General features: G+C 55.1%; 1 protein-coding gene across 3 annotated transcripts in view; it reads right to left on the bottom strand.

Moving 5' to 3' along the window:
- NAA40 (N(alpha)-acetyltransferase 40, NatD catalytic subunit) overlaps positions 1 to 10434 on the bottom strand; it is a 12745-nt gene extending 2311 nt beyond the window's left edge. Inside the window, exons 1-8 of one of the 3 annotated variants that reach the window (XM_014537985.1) lie at positions 10344 to 10434; positions 9409 to 9461; positions 7061 to 7156; positions 6816 to 6974; positions 6591 to 6674; positions 6107 to 6184; positions 5727 to 5839; positions 3186 to 3735 (exon numbers count right to left, since the gene is read on the bottom strand). In XM_014537985.1, the coding sequence (XP_014393471.1) occupies positions 3680 to 3735; positions 5727 to 5839; positions 6107 to 6184; positions 6591 to 6674; positions 6816 to 6974; positions 7061 to 7156; positions 9409 to 9461; positions 10344 to 10382 (678 nt within the window). In that variant the 5' untranslated portion in view covers positions 10383 to 10434 and the 3' untranslated portion in view covers positions 3186 to 3679. Of the gene's footprint in view, positions 1 to 3185; positions 3736 to 5689; positions 5840 to 6106; positions 6185 to 6590; positions 6675 to 6815; positions 6975 to 7060; positions 7157 to 9408; positions 9462 to 10343 lie in introns of those variants that run through there. The other 2 variants (XM_014537984.1, XM_014537986.1) reach the window with 2 other exon arrangements.
- Positions 10435 to 15900: the final 5466 nt, after the last annotated feature.

Here is a 15900-nt window from a genome sequence, read left to right as displayed (position 1 = left end):
GCCTTTTGCTTCTTTGTATCTGCCCAGGACACGTTCAACTCTTACCCAGCCTTCCTTGTCACCACGCTAACGCCTACTCTCCAGGCCCCCACTTAGGGATGCAGCTCACTTTATTCAATAAACACCACGTACTAGTCCCTACTGGTTCCAGGAACTGTCTGGATCCTAGTGAACAAGGACTCCCTTATCACAGAAATACTCGAGGGGGAGAGATGATAAACAAGCACTTTGTGAGGGGCTAGTCGAGTGCCCTGGTGTGGCAGGAAGTAATGGGTGGCACTCCATCAGCCTCCACTGGCCACCCAGGCCCCGGGCTGCCTGTGCCCAGCAGCGCCCCTGCTGGCACTACCCACGGGTTGGTCTCCATCCCTAGACTGGGGGCCACATGAGGGTGGCCTGGGTCCTGTTCACCACTGTCTCCAAAGGGCCTGGCACACACACTCAGACGATGAATTGCAGGGTACGGAACAGTAGGCATAGGCACACAGGAAAGGGGTAAGGAGCCAGGCTGAGCCAGGCCTCACCGACACAACCTCATCCTGTCTTCACCACAAGATCATGAGGGAGATACTATTATCTCCATTTTCCTACGAAGGAGAACTGGATGAGCTACTGAAGGTCGTGCAGCAGCTACGGGGCTGCCTGGACAGGATTCCAGGGCAGGACTATCTGCTCCAAACCCCCTGTGTTTAACCATCTTCACACAAGGTGCTGTGGGGGAGTTTCCAGAAGTTCCAGTTTGGATACTGTGGTAACAGGACCACAGGCTGTGGCAGGGGCTGGGAACACAGGAGCTTTGGAGGGAACTCAGCCCATGGAGGCCAGCGGGGGCTCACAGAAAGGGCCATGGACCCAGAGCGCCCCAAAGGATGGGCTGTGCCCGGGCTTCCTCCGGGGGATGGGCTCCCAGGCCCTGAGCTGCCAGGGCCCCTTCACCCCTCCCCTCTCCCCACCACACGCACGGGTATTGGCAATGTCCAGCAGTCTTGCCAGGCCCCACATCCAGCTACCTGCCCTCACCCTGCCCTGGCTCTGGCAAACAGCCAGGACAGATCCTTCCAAATCTAAATCTCTCCCCTCTCAAAGGGAACAGCTTAGGCCCTAGGGGCTCAGGGCTGGAGCCCACCTGGGTGCCTAGGAGAAGGAAGGGCAGGGCCCCCTGCTGCCCTATGGGCTTTGTCAGGCCTTTGTCTTATGAACAAAGTACTAACGCCCAGATCAGAGCACAGCCAGGGGCCTTCCTGTGGTGCCCTGGGTGACTCCCTGGAGGAAAAGGAAGGACCGTTTGTGGAAGAGGCACATCAGCACGCGGTTCCTGGGCTTTCCTCGGGGCCCAGAGACGTGACTTCTCTCAGAAACCCCACCAGAGGGAGGAGGCCAGCAGAGGTCGGGCATCGGCTGAGTCTGCAATGGCCCGGGCAGGGTTTGCACCTGGGTCTGCTGCACACTGCGAACGTCTCTGCTCTGACCAGCCCCCAGCAGCCCCTCTCCCAAAAGCAGGGGCAGGCTTGATGCAGCTGTCAGGCAGTGACAGGGAAGGGGACGGGCGCTGCTGCTCCCGGGCCACAGCCGTCCTGCTGTCCTGCTGGCGGCTTCCCCTGTCCCAAGGCCCTCTTCCAACCCTCCTTGTGGGTAAGCCTCACGAGGCAGCCACTCCTCGATACTGGCTTCTCCACGCCTCCCTATCTTTCTCGGCAGCCCCCCCACCCCCCGTGTGGGACAGGATCCATACGAGCAAGCACTGCACTGCACCCCGCACGCAGGAGTGAGCTGTCACTTGCACATCAGGCTCATCAAATGCCAGTTTCCTCCCGTCACAGCCAGGTAGCAACATGCCTGCTTCAGGCTGTCCAGTCCACAGGGCTCCTGGCCGCACCTTCCCATCCTCCCAGACCCTCGCCTCTGCTGCCCTTGGAGAGGAAGCGCAGGAACTAGGGTAGCCCTGCGCTGGGTGAAAAGCCTGGGGTCTGGGTCGAAACCAGCTCAGCTCCGACCACTCATCCAGCGACTGCCTCCTGCTCCGCCTGCTGCTGAGGGTGTGCGTCTCAGCAGCGCCTTGAGCGGCAGCTGGAGGGAAGTGGGGGGGGGGGGGGAGGGGGGGGGGGGGGGTAGAGGCCGGAGGCAGGTGGAGGACCACAGGGGCCCTGGCCACCTAGGAAGAGGGAGGGCAGATCAAGAAAGGGCCTCACCCTTTCCAACCTTAGCCTTTACCCTGTAGCCAGGGGATGGTCATTCCAAGGAATTCCTGCCTGTGGCTGACAGCCTTCAGGGAACAAGGAGCTTTCTGTCCCGAGTGGAATGCCCTCCCCTTCCCAAGGACGTGATACCTTTCCCTATCCGCACAGATAAGACGGCTGCCCAAACCATCCCCTGGGTGTGCCCACCCACACGGCTGAGGCCACGACCGGCCGGCACCCTGCTCCTTTCCCCAGGTAACTGACCCTCCAACATGCAAATACTCCCTCGGCTCGTGAGTTCCACCCTAGCCTCCCTCTCCACCTTCCAGCAGATGTGATCCCCACAGGAGCACGACAGGCCAGCCCCTTCAGTGTCCACAGGAAGTGCCTCTGAGCTCTACCTTCCGGCCCACTTCCTGCCTCTCCCAGCTCACCCCGCCAGGACTGGCAGGAGTCCCGCCTGGGAGAGGAGCTGCACGGCTCCGTCTGTCACACTCGAGGGCAGGACAGGGCCTCCCCCAGCTCATAACTTTCCTCCTGTCAGGCCTGACATGAGTTACCCTTCCTCGGAGCCTCTGCCTTTGGAGTGGAGGGGAGAGGGGTTGGAATCTTCTTAAGGCACAGAGAATACTCGGAGTAACCCAGGCAAGTAAAAGGGAGAAAGAAACACCAACACTCCCCTCCCCTCAACACCCACGCTGCGCGGGAACTCACGTTCAGCCACAGACGTCAGGTGTCACAACGATGCAAAGCAGGTGCCCCTCTACCTTTGACCTCTGCCCAGGGCTTCTGGGAAGTGACAGAAACACATGCCTTTGGTCTCAGCTCCTACCTCTGGCTGCTCACCCCAGACACCGAGGTTTCTCAGGCCTGAAGCTTCTTGTACAGGCAGGGACATGGCGCCATCACAGCTGCATGCCTCAGGGCACAGGCCCCACTCTGGACAGTGGAGACCAAGGGTGTCCCGAGCCCACACCGCCCATGGCACCCAGCACAGGCACTATCCCAGCAGCTGACAAAGTATCCTTTATTTGTGACATACAAATACAACCAATGCAAAAAGAGATCACTTTTCCCCTTTGATTCCAGTGATAACAAGTTGCTAAAGAAAAAATATATACTTCAAAGTTTCCTCTAAAAAACCCAGGAAGGGTTAAAAACCATACACGTCATATACACATTTGACATCAACAAAAATAACCTGAAATAGTGAATACAGCTAAAAGAAAAATCTTTAAAAATATTTTAATGTGCCCCGAACAATCAACAACAAGCCCGGAAAAGGCCTGTTTCCCATCGCCGTGGCCTGGGTCAGTGGGAAAGACTGAGGGTTGAGAACTGACGGGCTCAGCACTGACAAGAGCCCCCTGCTGGCCTCAGGCAGCCCGGGCAGTGGCCGGGAGGCTGCACAGGAGGGCGTGGCACCAAGTGCCCAAATGGATTCGGTGCCAGGTGGTCAATGACCGGAAGGAGACATGCAGTGAACTCACCTTATGTGGGATTTACACTGGGGGTTCCTTTTGGTCCCCTTGAGTGGGAGGTATCAGAAATCCATGATCTAAGACAATAAATAGTTATCATTCTGTGTCTTTGAGAGACAGGAATCAGAGGAAACACTCTCCTAAACATGCTTCTGTCGTTCCACGATTCTTGGAAGCCCAATGCCCTCCCAGAAACCGAAACTCCGCCCCTCGGGTAAAATGCCCTGGGAGCCAGCAGGACAAGGGCACGGTGGGCTTATTCCAGTGTAAAGCTGCAGGGCCCTCTCCCAGCTGGGGAGTCAAGAGCAACGAGGCGCACTCGGCGGGGGCTGGGTGAAGGCGGCCATGTGCACAGACCCGCTCAAGCAGGGATCTGAGGGAGAAGCAAGCACAGCTCCAGGGAGGCCGGTCAGCAGAGGCCGGAGTCAGGGAGCGTGGGCTGTGAGCAGCCGAGGTCGGAAGGACCACCGGCCTCCAGGACGGCACCTTTACAAACGGCTAGAACTTTCAGACACGCCCGAACGCAGAGCTCAAAGCCCTCTCCGTGGAGGCGCTAGGGGCTTGTTCCTGGATAAGGGTTTGGTCATTTTCCCTGGGGGGAGCGTGGGCTGTGAGCAGCCGAGGTCGGAAGGACCCACCGGCCTCCAGGACGGCAACTTTACAAAAGGCTAGAACTTTAAGACACGCCCGAACGCAGAGCGCAAAGCCCTCTCCGTGGAGGCGCTGGGGGCTTGTTCCTGGATAAGGGTTTGGTCGTTTTCCCTGGAGGGAGAACAAGGCCTAGGGATTAGGACAAGTGGAAGCTCTGACCCCACAGCCTCTATCCTGAGAAGAGGAAGGCCTTCCCTCCCTGCACCAGCCACGCCGCGCCAGGTGACCCCAGAGGAGCCGCTGTGGCCCCCGGCAGTCCTGCTGTAGCCCGAGCGGCCGGCCAGGGCAGTGGCACTAGTGCCTCACTGAGGCAGCGAGGGGCGAGGCTGGGAGCGCAGGCGGAGGGCCTGCTGCTGGCTGGGGGCTCTCTGAAGAGGGGGGAATGGCCACCTGCAGAGAGCTATCAGCACCAAGGAGAGGTCCTTCTGGGGGGAGAGAGGGGCTCCCTGATGTTATTCCCCCCTTAGTAGAAAGAGGTATCTGGGGCGGGGTGAGAGGCAAGGGAGGGTGTGAGGGCGATGGAGAGGACAGGCAGGACCTCTGGCTTTTTCTAGGATTTAGAAACCTGAGCCACTGCCATAGATCGAGGTCAAGCTGAGAATGCAGCAAAGTCCAAAAGCCCAAAGGAGCAATGCGGCCCCACTCAGCCCCACTGACAGCGATGGAGAGCGAGGCAGCCTTCTTCCCAGAGCTGGCTGGTCCCCTGGGACAGCCCCCCTCTAACTGGGTCCACAGAGCACAGCTCGAGAGGGCTCCCTTGCTTGCCTGTCGCAGCACAGACCTTCCCCGGATGCCATCAGAGCATTCCGCCCGCGAAGCAGGAGTCTGAAGCCTCACTGTGCCCAGACCTCCCACCAAGTCCATTCCTCTTCGAGGACCAGCCAGACCCTGACCAGGGCTCCAGGACTTTCACAGGTGGGCATAAGCACTCCATCTGTCCGTGTGCGCGCGCGTGTGTGTCCGTGTTCGTGCGTGTTGGTGTGTGTCTGTGCATGCGTGTGCCCATGTCCGTGTGTGTGCATGTGTGTGTGGCAGGAGGTTCGTGGGGGGGCAGTGTCAGGAATCCAGCTACAGAGGAGTCAGGGAATTTTACGCTCAAGGGCGCAAGAGTGGAGTGAGAAGGCAGCCTCCATGCCAGGATGACGTCATGCCCGGCCTCCACCAGCTCTTTCTTCCCTCAGCATCCTCTCCTCTCGGCTCCCTCCTGGCACTGCTCTTCTAGGAGAGAGGAGGAGGGGCACTTGGACCACTCCTCCCCAGGGTTCTGTGCTCTCAGGGCGCAGCCTAGTACATGTAGGGCTGAGGAGGCCACAGCTCTGAGGGCACCTGGCAGGCGGCATGAGACCGGGGAGAGGGTAGACCTTGGAGAGGGCGTTCTGGTTGGGAGTTCAGTGACAGCAGCCACCACAGTGCCCACCAGCATGGGAATGCTGGCTGTCCCCAAACTTGGTCCTCCGGCTCAGGATCTCGTAGGAGCAGTCCTCCCCACAGCAACCTGACATGCTGGGGGAAGAGTCATCGATTTCAAATCTGCAAGGCAGGCAGGAGGAGAGGTTGGTTGCAGGAGCTGACTGCCTTCCTCCCTGGCCCAAGAACTTTTCCACCACCACACTTATGAGACCCCCAGGTGTGAGGGACAGGGGGGCAGGAGCCTGAGCCGGAGGGCACTCCCAGGCCATCCACCAACCCCCATCCCCACAACCACGGGACGGGGCGCTAGGCATCAGGATGAATGGGGCCAGGACCAGGAAAAAGGTGGTGGGGCAGAAAGTCCCACACCAGGGCCCAGCTCCTTACTGCAGCGCTTCTCTGAAGAACTGGTAGGCGCCATGATTGTGCTTAAATACTGTTAACATCACCTTCTTCATCTGTGTGCTGAGGAGAAAGCAGAGAGCATGCCTTGCAGAGACAGGTGCTAAGTCATGCTTCCTCTCTCATGCCTCTGCCTGCCCCTCAGAAGCACTTCTGCGCCCCGAGTCCAGCCTCTGTCTGGGGCACCCACAGCACTGGCTCCCCTCTGATAGGGGCTGATGAGACTGCACGGGCATTAGGCCCCCATGGCCTGACCAGCTTCTCCACTTGCTCTCCGCACCCCCATTATATATGAGGCGCAGGTACAAAATCTGGGGTCACAGCAGGACAGGGAATATCTTGCTGAGAGGGTTCTAGATGCCCTTCTTCCAAAACATTCCCGGGAGCCTTGTTCTCCATGGAGATGCACAGAACAGCAGACACCTCCGAGGCAGCTCCTTCCAGCTGTGCGACGCGCGGTGGCCCTTACCTATTGGCCACGAGCTGCAGAATCTGTATGAGGAACTTCCCCAGGCCTTTCCGCCGCACCTTGCTTTCCAACTGCACTTCGTAGCTGGGTGAAGAAAGCAGAGGGTGAGCTGCAGAGGCTCAGGCCGGCCACAGGAGACGGACAGGCACAGTGGACTGTGCCACCCACTGGAGTGCCTGGAGCAGTGTCTCCTCCCCACACCGCACCCCTAGCCGGGGCTCCTACCAGTACAGGACTTCATCCCCACACTCCACGTCGAACCGGAAGTGAGAAAAAGCAACAGGGACGGAACTGTTTTCCCAAGCAATGAGGTACCAGGCTCGGTCATCTGTCATTTCCTCCCGCTTTTCTCGGTCCTTCCAGCCCCACTCACTCTGCTCATACCTGGGAAAGTGGGGGCAGTCAGGACCAGGAGCTCCGGGAGGGGAGAGCCAGCCTGGGGCAAGCCCGCGGCCGTCGGGGCGTCTTACATGGTCTGCATGTTCGTTTTGGTCAGGTCGAAAGCCCAGTCCACCGTGGCTGCCTCCAATCCAGACACTCGCTTACACTCAATGGAGACGTTTAACCTGAGAAGACAAAGAAGCATTTGAAGCCGTTCCTGCTCTTAGGCACTTTTCCTGCTGCTTTAATTCTGAACGGACTCCTCCCTGGGCTCCCGTGAGACCTCTTCCTTTTTATCTACCATCTTCGTTGAAAGCATCTGGGTGACCTCAGGCCCCCAGGGAGACTACGGCCCACGCCGCCCTCTGAGGAGTGCTGCCTGCTGCCTCCTCTGAAGACAACGCACGTGCTCTCAGCTGACCAGAGTAGAACAGGTCCAACCCCACACTGTTTTCCAAAACTAACAAATGCTGCAGGCATTAAGGTGTCGCAATCTGCTATTTATTTCTAAATGAAACATAAATAAATCATAGTTCAATTCCTCGGCCAAACTGCGAACTCACATTCTCCAGGTAGTGCCACATTCTGAAGGGCCTGGAGTCAGCAACTCCAAGTCCTTATCTTTCGGTGACCTTCGACATGACCCCTCAGAGGGCGTTCCCACCCTCACCTCTGCTGACTGGTGCATCATGTGAGCTGTACATGTGATCAGCCACGTAAATTCGGAACTTCGTGGCTCGGAAGAGTTTTCCTTTCTTTGTAAATCGTGACCATGTAGAAGTCACTAAGCGCTACCTCAGTAAGGGATCTCTAAGCTATGGCAAAGGCCTCCCCAGAAGGTGAATAACAAAGCCACCAGAGGAGCTGTGCTGTGTCTGATCACAGACAGAAAGAATGAATTAATGTGATACTGTGAGATTCAGACACAGCTCTGAAAGGCAAATATAGTGCTGCCTCATAGTCTTTGCGTCAAAACTCATGTATTTACATTTGTCTTTCTTGTTCATTAACATACTCATACCATCGCCCTGGCTGGTTTGGCTCGGTGGATAGTGCGTCGGCCTGCGGAGTGAAGGGTCCCGGGTTCGATTCCGGTTAGGGGTTCGTGCCTGGGTTGTGGCTTGATACCCAGTGGGAGACGTGTGGAAGGCAGCCAATCGATGATTCTCATCATTGATGTTTCTATCTCTCTCTCCCTCTCCCTTCCTCTCTGAAATCAATTAAAAAATATATGTATTTTTAAAAAATAAACTCATACCACCTGCTACTTACAGAGCTAGATACATTCTCTTTCCTCCTTAAAACAACCCTGCAAGTTTGGCATCTTCACTCCATTTAATAGATTAAAAAATGAGGCTTATAGAGTATGACTGACTTGTCTAAGTATAGTTAATAAGAGACACAGTTATGATTCAAACCCACAGCTGTGATTCTCTAAAACCATACCCCCATTTCCCCCCGCAGCCAACGCATCTCCGGTAAAACAGATTATGCTTCCTATTTTATAAGAAAAAAAGGACTGAAAGGAGAGGGGCTTTAATCCAGATCCTACAGCAAATTAGATTAGTAATAACAGTAGTAATAATTGCTGACACTGATCTAGCTTTTAGTATGCTCCAGGCACGAATGCTTTACATCTAATTCTCCTGATGGCTCCATTAGGAAGATGCTATTATTATTATTATTTTTAAAATATATTTTTATTGATTTCAGAGAGGAAGGAAGAGGAAGAGATAGAAACATCAATGATGAGAGAGAATCATTGATTGGCTGCCTCCTGCACCCCCCACCCCGCCCCGGGATCAAGGCCACAACCCAGGCATGTGCCCTTGACCGGAATCGAACCCGGGACCCTTCAGTCCACAGGCTGACGCTCTATCCACCGAGCCAAACCAGCTAGGGCAGAAGGAAGATGCTATTATTAGATCCATTTCTGATTAGAAAATTCAGGCACAGAGAGGTTAAGTAATTTCTCCAGGGTCTCAAAGCCAGTAAGTTAAAATCCACTTATTGGCTTTGAGACCCTGGAGAAATCACTTAACCTCGCTGTGCCTGAATTTTCTAAAAGCGCACTGGATTGGGAATTAAAAGCCCCCTCGGCTGCCAGCCTCAGAAATCCCATTCAACTTCTCTGAGCCTCAGTTTCCCCCTGTATGGAATGAGAGTCAGCCTGGATGACTTTTTAAGAGTTTCAGCTCTATGATTCTTTGTCCAGAAAGAATAACAAATCCTAGAGACATCCATCTGAGACGATGCAATCTGCTCATTTATGGATTCTTTTGTCACCCTCACCGGGGGCTTTTATATCAACCGGGCACTAGCCACCTTTCCTGCTTTTCCCTCACAAAGAAGAATGGGAAGATCTGAGTGAGGAAGCCTACTCTGGAAAGGTGAATTCCTGAAGACACTGGAGACAGCCAGGGATGCTGACACTCACCCATTCCGATCGTATTTCTTGAACACGGGGAAAGCCTCTAAAGGGTCGCCAAGCTGTGGAGGGAAAGAAAGAAGTAGCACAAACACACGCGTGGCAGAGCGTACACTCTGCCCTGAGTCCGCTGCTGGCCAGACCACACCGGGAGGCTCAGCTGCTGGGCCGGGAACACCCTCACATGGACTCCCGCCGGCCTCAGCTCTGAAACCACTAAGAGGGCTTTGGTAAGGAGGCCGAATAGAGTTAAGTTAGTTCGTTTGACAGGACAGGAAGAGACGCTCCTAGGCTAAAACCAATTCTGGCCTGTGGGCATACAACCTGCTCACTGCTCACCTATCTTACCTGGTCAAAACCCAAAACAGGAAATCACATCCCTGAGCCACATCCCTGTCAATGTGCACTGTTTACTGAGGGGCTATAAGAACAACACAAAGTGAGATATGAAGCGGGCGGGAAGGCGACCAGCATCTCTCTGGTTCAGTTTGAAATCTGGGCCCATCTGGTGCTCGGGTTCACGGCTATTCCTCCCGACTGCAGCCTCTTGAAACCAGGTGGCTGTATCTTCCTGGTCCCAGAACACCCTGTGGTACTTCACGGGCAGTCAATAAAGGTTTGAAGAATGAATGAGAAAATTACACCACTTTTTATGAGGGAGGTGTGCTCCCCAAAATGCAAAATCCTAACTAAAATTTCTCCAGGCCCCTTTTACTGGTAAGAGACCCACAGAGGGGCGCAGCCCCTCCCATCTGAACCCACATTTCCCTGCGCACGTGGGCCGATTGCCGGCACCTGGAACCCGCCCAGGCTCCTTTTCCTGAGCAAGGAGGCAGCAGAGGGCAGTGGGCAGTAACACAGTCCTGCCACAGGGTGGTGCCAAAGGAAGTAAAAGTAAAAACCAAGCTGCAGCTGGAGGAGGAAGGACTGGGAAGGAGAGTCACCCTGTTGGCTGCGTCCACTTTGGCACAGACGGCATCCATGGCTGCTCGCTCCTCCAACCGCTTCTGCTTCTTCTCCTTTGCTTTGCTCGACTTCCTCTGTAACAGAGAAAAGCAAAGTTGGCTTGAAGGGCTGTGGCCAAGCCTTTGAGGAACCGAAGGGTCTGTCCCTGCGTCCGCAGACCTGGCCTCGGCAGCAGGAACTCCAAGCCTGGCTGCCACCCTTGCTGGGGTGGGAAAGGCCCACGCATGTTCCAGGCGTGAGACCTTGGGAGTGTCTCAGCTTCCGCCAGGAAGAGGACTGGCCCTGGGGACTGCTGGGTCCCGGTGAGGGCCCAGCGAGGGCACGAGACAATCCTGCAGCAGAGCCTGCCCCCAGCAGACGCCTAAGAAATATTCACTCAGCCATTCCCCCCCACAAAGGGAACCAGTCATTTCAGACAGATTCAGGGCAGGTTTCAGGGAGGAGATGCATCTGAGGAAGCTGCGGACAGAGGTTCCCAAGTGCAAGTTTATTGGAAGCCTTTTCAGTGTCTTCCAGCCTCAGGAGACAAAGCTTGGGAGCTGGGCCGTCTCAGCTAGGGCCAAGGCGCTCTGGCTCCAGGAGACAGTGCTGCTCAGCCACGGCCAGTGAGTGGCAGGCACACTGGCAGTGAGGGCCCCTCGGGGTTCACCTGGGGACAGAGGCCATGCTGACACGTGGTCAACAGGCCAAACGGCAGCCACACAGGCAGAGGGAGGAGCGAAGGAGGCTGTCCTTGCACAGTGGGAAACCACACACAACGGCAGCGAGGGCAGATCCTGTTCTGAGGCTCGTGTGCGGCTCTCTCAGGCCTAAGTGGACCCTCCTGTAAAAAGCAGGGAACACAGGGGAAGAGCCCAGCTCCGGAGTCTGACAGAGCTTATCCGAAGCCTCTTTCTGCTCTTCAGTCCCTGCATCTTCAGGCAAAACACTGCCTCCCTTCCCCATCTAACGAGTGGAGGCATTAAACCCTGAGGGTTAACATAGCACATGCTCAATAAATGAGTTCTCATTCACACCCAAGAACCAGAGCAGCACACACATCTGGAGGTGCTCGTCCACCCAGCTGGGGGCAGAGGCGCCCCAAAGGCACCGGTAAGATGGCTCTGAGCTCACCAGAGAGAGGTCCTACCGCCAGTCACACCTTAGTGGACACTGATTGGTCCCAGGAAAGGTTGAGAAAAACCAACTGCTGGGAAGGTTTCTCGGGATAAATTCTACCCTCAGTTCCACCGGGAATGACACTGCTTACTCCTACTTCAAGCAACCAGGAGGCAAGCGTTCAGATACCAGGACTCCCAGGGATTGCTCGTCCAGGTATAAGCTCCTCCCACACCAGCCATTGCTATCTGCAGGCTGGGCACCGTGCTGGAGGCAGGCGAGATCCAGTTCTTGCCTCTCCAGAGGAAGGAACACACAAGAGAACACACTGTCTTCCTAATGCTGGGCTCTGGACACAGAACCAGCCCGTCTACCACACAGACTAGCAGGCTTTGGAGCATCCATCTTTCTCTTAGGAACGGGGTTTCCAGACAGCCCTGAGACACACTCAGCTTGCAAAGTGCTTTCACAAACATTCTCTGGTTCAATTCCCAGGGCAGAAAACGTGACCTCCCTCACACATGAGGGAACTGAGGCTCAAGGGATGGTATGACTCGTCCCAAGTTCCCCAGAGTAAATGGCAGAGGGAAACTCAATCCCAAGGGCTGGGCCATAGATCCAGTGTTTGTTCCACCAGCCATGCTCTCTCACTGGGAGAGCCTACGTCACTGTCCAAGACCTTCTCAGCCGGCCAAGGTGAAGGTCAAGATGAGACCTCAAAAGCCCTCGAGCTAGCTATACAGGAATGCATTTCTCATTACCCTCTGACTTGGTAATGGCTGGTATGATGTGCCAACACAGTGCCACCCCAAGTCCTATCTCCTTGAGGTAGGGGCAAGGAACAGGGAAACCTGAGACACGTCTCCGGGGCTGTGCGACGGGGCAGAAAGAACATGAGCATTGGCACCAATCAGGCCAGGCCAGTGCTCTTGCCGCCCCTGCATGACTTGTGAAAGCAACTCCATCTCCAGAAAAATGGGAATGCAACATGGCCTCACGGAACAGCTGTGAGGACAGGGCAGAGGTCAGCACACCTTCACACAGAAGCAAGCTCCCTTCCTCCACCCAGCACGCTAGCTCTCTCCTAGCATGATAGAGCTGAAGGATCAAAGGCGCTGGAAGGAAAGCATGACTCCAGGGGCCCCGAGAGCACTGACACGTGGGTTCCCTCATTTCTAAGCACAGGAAGTAAGCAATTCCAAAGCACAAGCAGCAGGAGAGCCAACCCAGGCCTCTGGATTTATAGGCTCATTCATGTGGGGGAACAGGCGAGCCAGGCAATCCTTGGAGTGAGGCGTGGGGCTGCCATGACCCCAGACTGCAGATCATGAAAGTGCCCCTTAAGCACTTTGCTGCCTGCACATGGGGTAGGAGCCGACTGCAGCAGGCTGGGCCAGACAGGCAGGGGTCCCCCTCAAACCTAGCTCACCCTCGGAAAAGTGAGCTCCTACTGTTCCAATTAGCTTTGCCCTGTGTTGTGGAGGTAAGACTATCCTGCAGGGACACAGAAAAATTCTCCTAATTAAAATGGGAAATAAGCACAGTGAACAGTAAAGCTCATTGTGGTTAAGTGTCTTTCCCCAGGGAGCTTTCTGTAACAAAGACTGTGGGATTTTGAGTCAAGAGACTGGATTTGATTTTCAACTCTTCTACTTAGTAGCTGTGTGACTTTGGACAAATTAATTAATCTTTTTCAGCAAGGTTTCTCTAAATCTCAATTTCCTCATCCATAAAATGGACTAACAAGGATCCACTAGTGGCAGACACTCTGCTAGTGCTTTAATAGATGATTTATTTTAATCTTCACAAGAACTCAGCAAGATATGTGTGCCCACTTCTTTGATGAGAAGAGGCACAGAGAGGTCAGATAACTTCCAGGGTCACAGAGTTCTCAGAGAGGTCTTCCTATTACCATCTCCCTCCATTCCCACCAAACCGCACATTCCATGAGGCAGAGGTCACATTTGCTTTATTTGCCAATTTACAACCCAGTACTCAGCAAACAGTAGGTACTCAATTCATACCTGATGAATCATTCAAGATTGAAATCCAGGTCTGAAACCTGGAGTCCATGCTCCTTCCATTACTACTTCACTTACATTTATGACACATTACGAAGTGTGACATGTTTTCACATGCAGCTGTGAAACTCCTCCCCTTGCTGTTCCTACCCAATTAGTATCCCCACACTCAGTTCTCTGACATGGAGGAAAAAAAATTTTTTTAATCCTCACCCGAGGATATTTTCCCATGGATTTTTTAGAGAGAGTGGAAGAGAGAGGGAAAGAGAGAAAAATATTGATGTGAGAGAAACTCATTGATTGGTTGCCTCCTGCATGTGCCCCAACCAGGGCTCGGGCTGGGGAGAAGCCTGCGACCAAGGTACGTGCCCTTGACCTGAATCGAACCCAGGACCCTTTGGTTCGAAGGCTGATGCTCTGTCCACTGAGCCAAACCACCTAGGACTGGAGAAATTTCAAGACACAAAAAGCACCCAGATGGGGGCAAGAGGCACCTTTCAGATAAAGAATTTGTCATGTCCTAGATGTTCAGTGTTAATGCCCCCTGTCCCACAAAGTAGCCAAGATCCGAAAAGAACCTCTGTTTGGGGCAAAGGGAGACATCTAAATTCTAATTCCTAAAACAATGCATGTGTGGCAGCCAGGGACAAAAGAATTCTGAAGAATGGTGCTCCATCTGATGCCACCCTCTTAGCCTGAGGTCAGCTGTCAAGTGGAGCGTGGCCCTCTGCTGGAAGGTGACCGCTATGGTGACCATCCTGACACTGAAGTGGGGCATTCACAGCCCCCGCCCATGAGGAATGAGGAGAAGGAGAGGGTTCCAGCCTGTTTCAGGGAAGCGAATGGATGTCTCTCTCTTGCAGTGAGTTTTAGGACAGAAGAGACGAGGTAGGGGCATTCTGAGAAGCACATCTGTGACGTCTGAGTGATGGGCCTGGGGCCTAAAGGAAGCAAGGACCACAGCACCTCTGAGGCCTGTGAGGAACTCAGCCAATAGGAAGTGCTGGCCCAGAATGGCAGGTTATGCTTCTTCTTCTCTGCTCCAACGAGGAGCCGATCCCGGGCACACACGTTTCCTTTCGTTTCCACAAGACCTGGGTCTGGGGCCTCTCACCCACGTCCAGGTTAAATATGCCCGAAGTCTCGAGACTTGACTTTCTACATATGGAATACACAGCACCCAAGCTTCCTTGTTGAAACCTGACCAATGTGTTCTGACGTGGGTTAAAGTGCTCGGACATGGGCTAGACAACTATTTTTGTCTAACAAGTTGATTTGTTCAGTCAATAACTATTTGAATGAGAAAAAAAAAAAACTAGGCCCTAACCAGTTTGGCTCAGTGGATAGAGCGTCCGCGTGCGGACTCAAGGGTCCCGGGTTCGATTCCGGTCAAGGGCATGTACCTTGGTTGCGGGCACATCCCCAGTAGGGGGTGTGCAGGAGGCAGCTGATTGATGTCTCTCTCTCATCGATGTTTCTAACTCTCTATCCCTCTCCCTTCCTCTCTGTAAGAAAATCAATAAAATATATTTTTTAAAAAAATCTAGGTTAGTAACAGCCGGGACACACCCAATGGGTTAAAGTAAAACTAGCACACATCTACTTCAGATCGCTAAGTAAAGGCTGAGAACACAGGCCACAACCACAGCCACTGTTCACGAGGCTACCGGGGCCATTTACACCCACTCCCTCCCGTAATCCTTCCACGTCCCACATGTCCCACCGGGGAGGTCCGCCACCCTCATCACATCCACGAGGAAACCCACACTCACAGAGGCCACGTCCCTGGCACAGGGTCGTGTTGCGAGCCAGGGGAGGGGCTGGAACTGCGGTGGCTCTGGCTCCAGAGTCTGGGCTCCGGAAAGTGGGGGGACCCCATGTGAAAACTAACATGTAACAGGAGGGGCCGGTTACACGGTCAGGAGAGTGCCTGGTGCTCCTCTGCTCGGGGCGGGGGAAGGCGAACCCCGGAAACACGTGCGCCACTCCCATCGGCACCCGGCCTGGCACGGAGCAGCTGGCCCCTGGCGTGCACGCCCTCCCCTCCCCCCGAGCTCCCGCTGCAAAGCCACCTGCGGCGCTCAGGCTCGGGATGCAAGCACCTCCCGCAGGAGGATTTGGAAAGAGCGGGGAACCGGCTTTACTGAGAGCCCGTGTAGCGGGCAGCGGCGGCAGGGACTCGGGAGACCCGCGTCGGTCTGGCCCCCGGGCCCCGTCCGTGTGACCTTGGCTGGTGCCTCCTTTTCTCTGGGCCTCGGCTGCCTCCCGGCCAGGGCTGAGCTAAGATGTGGGAAGCCGCAAAGCCGGTGACAACCAGATGACAGGGACCCCTGGGGACGGGGGGGGCACCCCAAGATCCGCGCAGGGGCAGGGGAAGGCCAAGAAGATCGCAGGTCAGCTCGGAAGGCGGGCGGAC

This window comes from Myotis brandtii, unplaced genomic scaffold (genome assembly GCF_000412655.1).
Source record: "Myotis brandtii unplaced genomic scaffold, ASM41265v1 scaffold187, whole genome shotgun sequence".
Taxonomy (NCBI): domain Eukaryota; kingdom Metazoa; phylum Chordata; class Mammalia; order Chiroptera; family Vespertilionidae; genus Myotis; species Myotis brandtii.
Note: the sequence above shows the minus strand (reverse complement) of the source record. Positions and strands in the feature narration are given on the sequence as shown.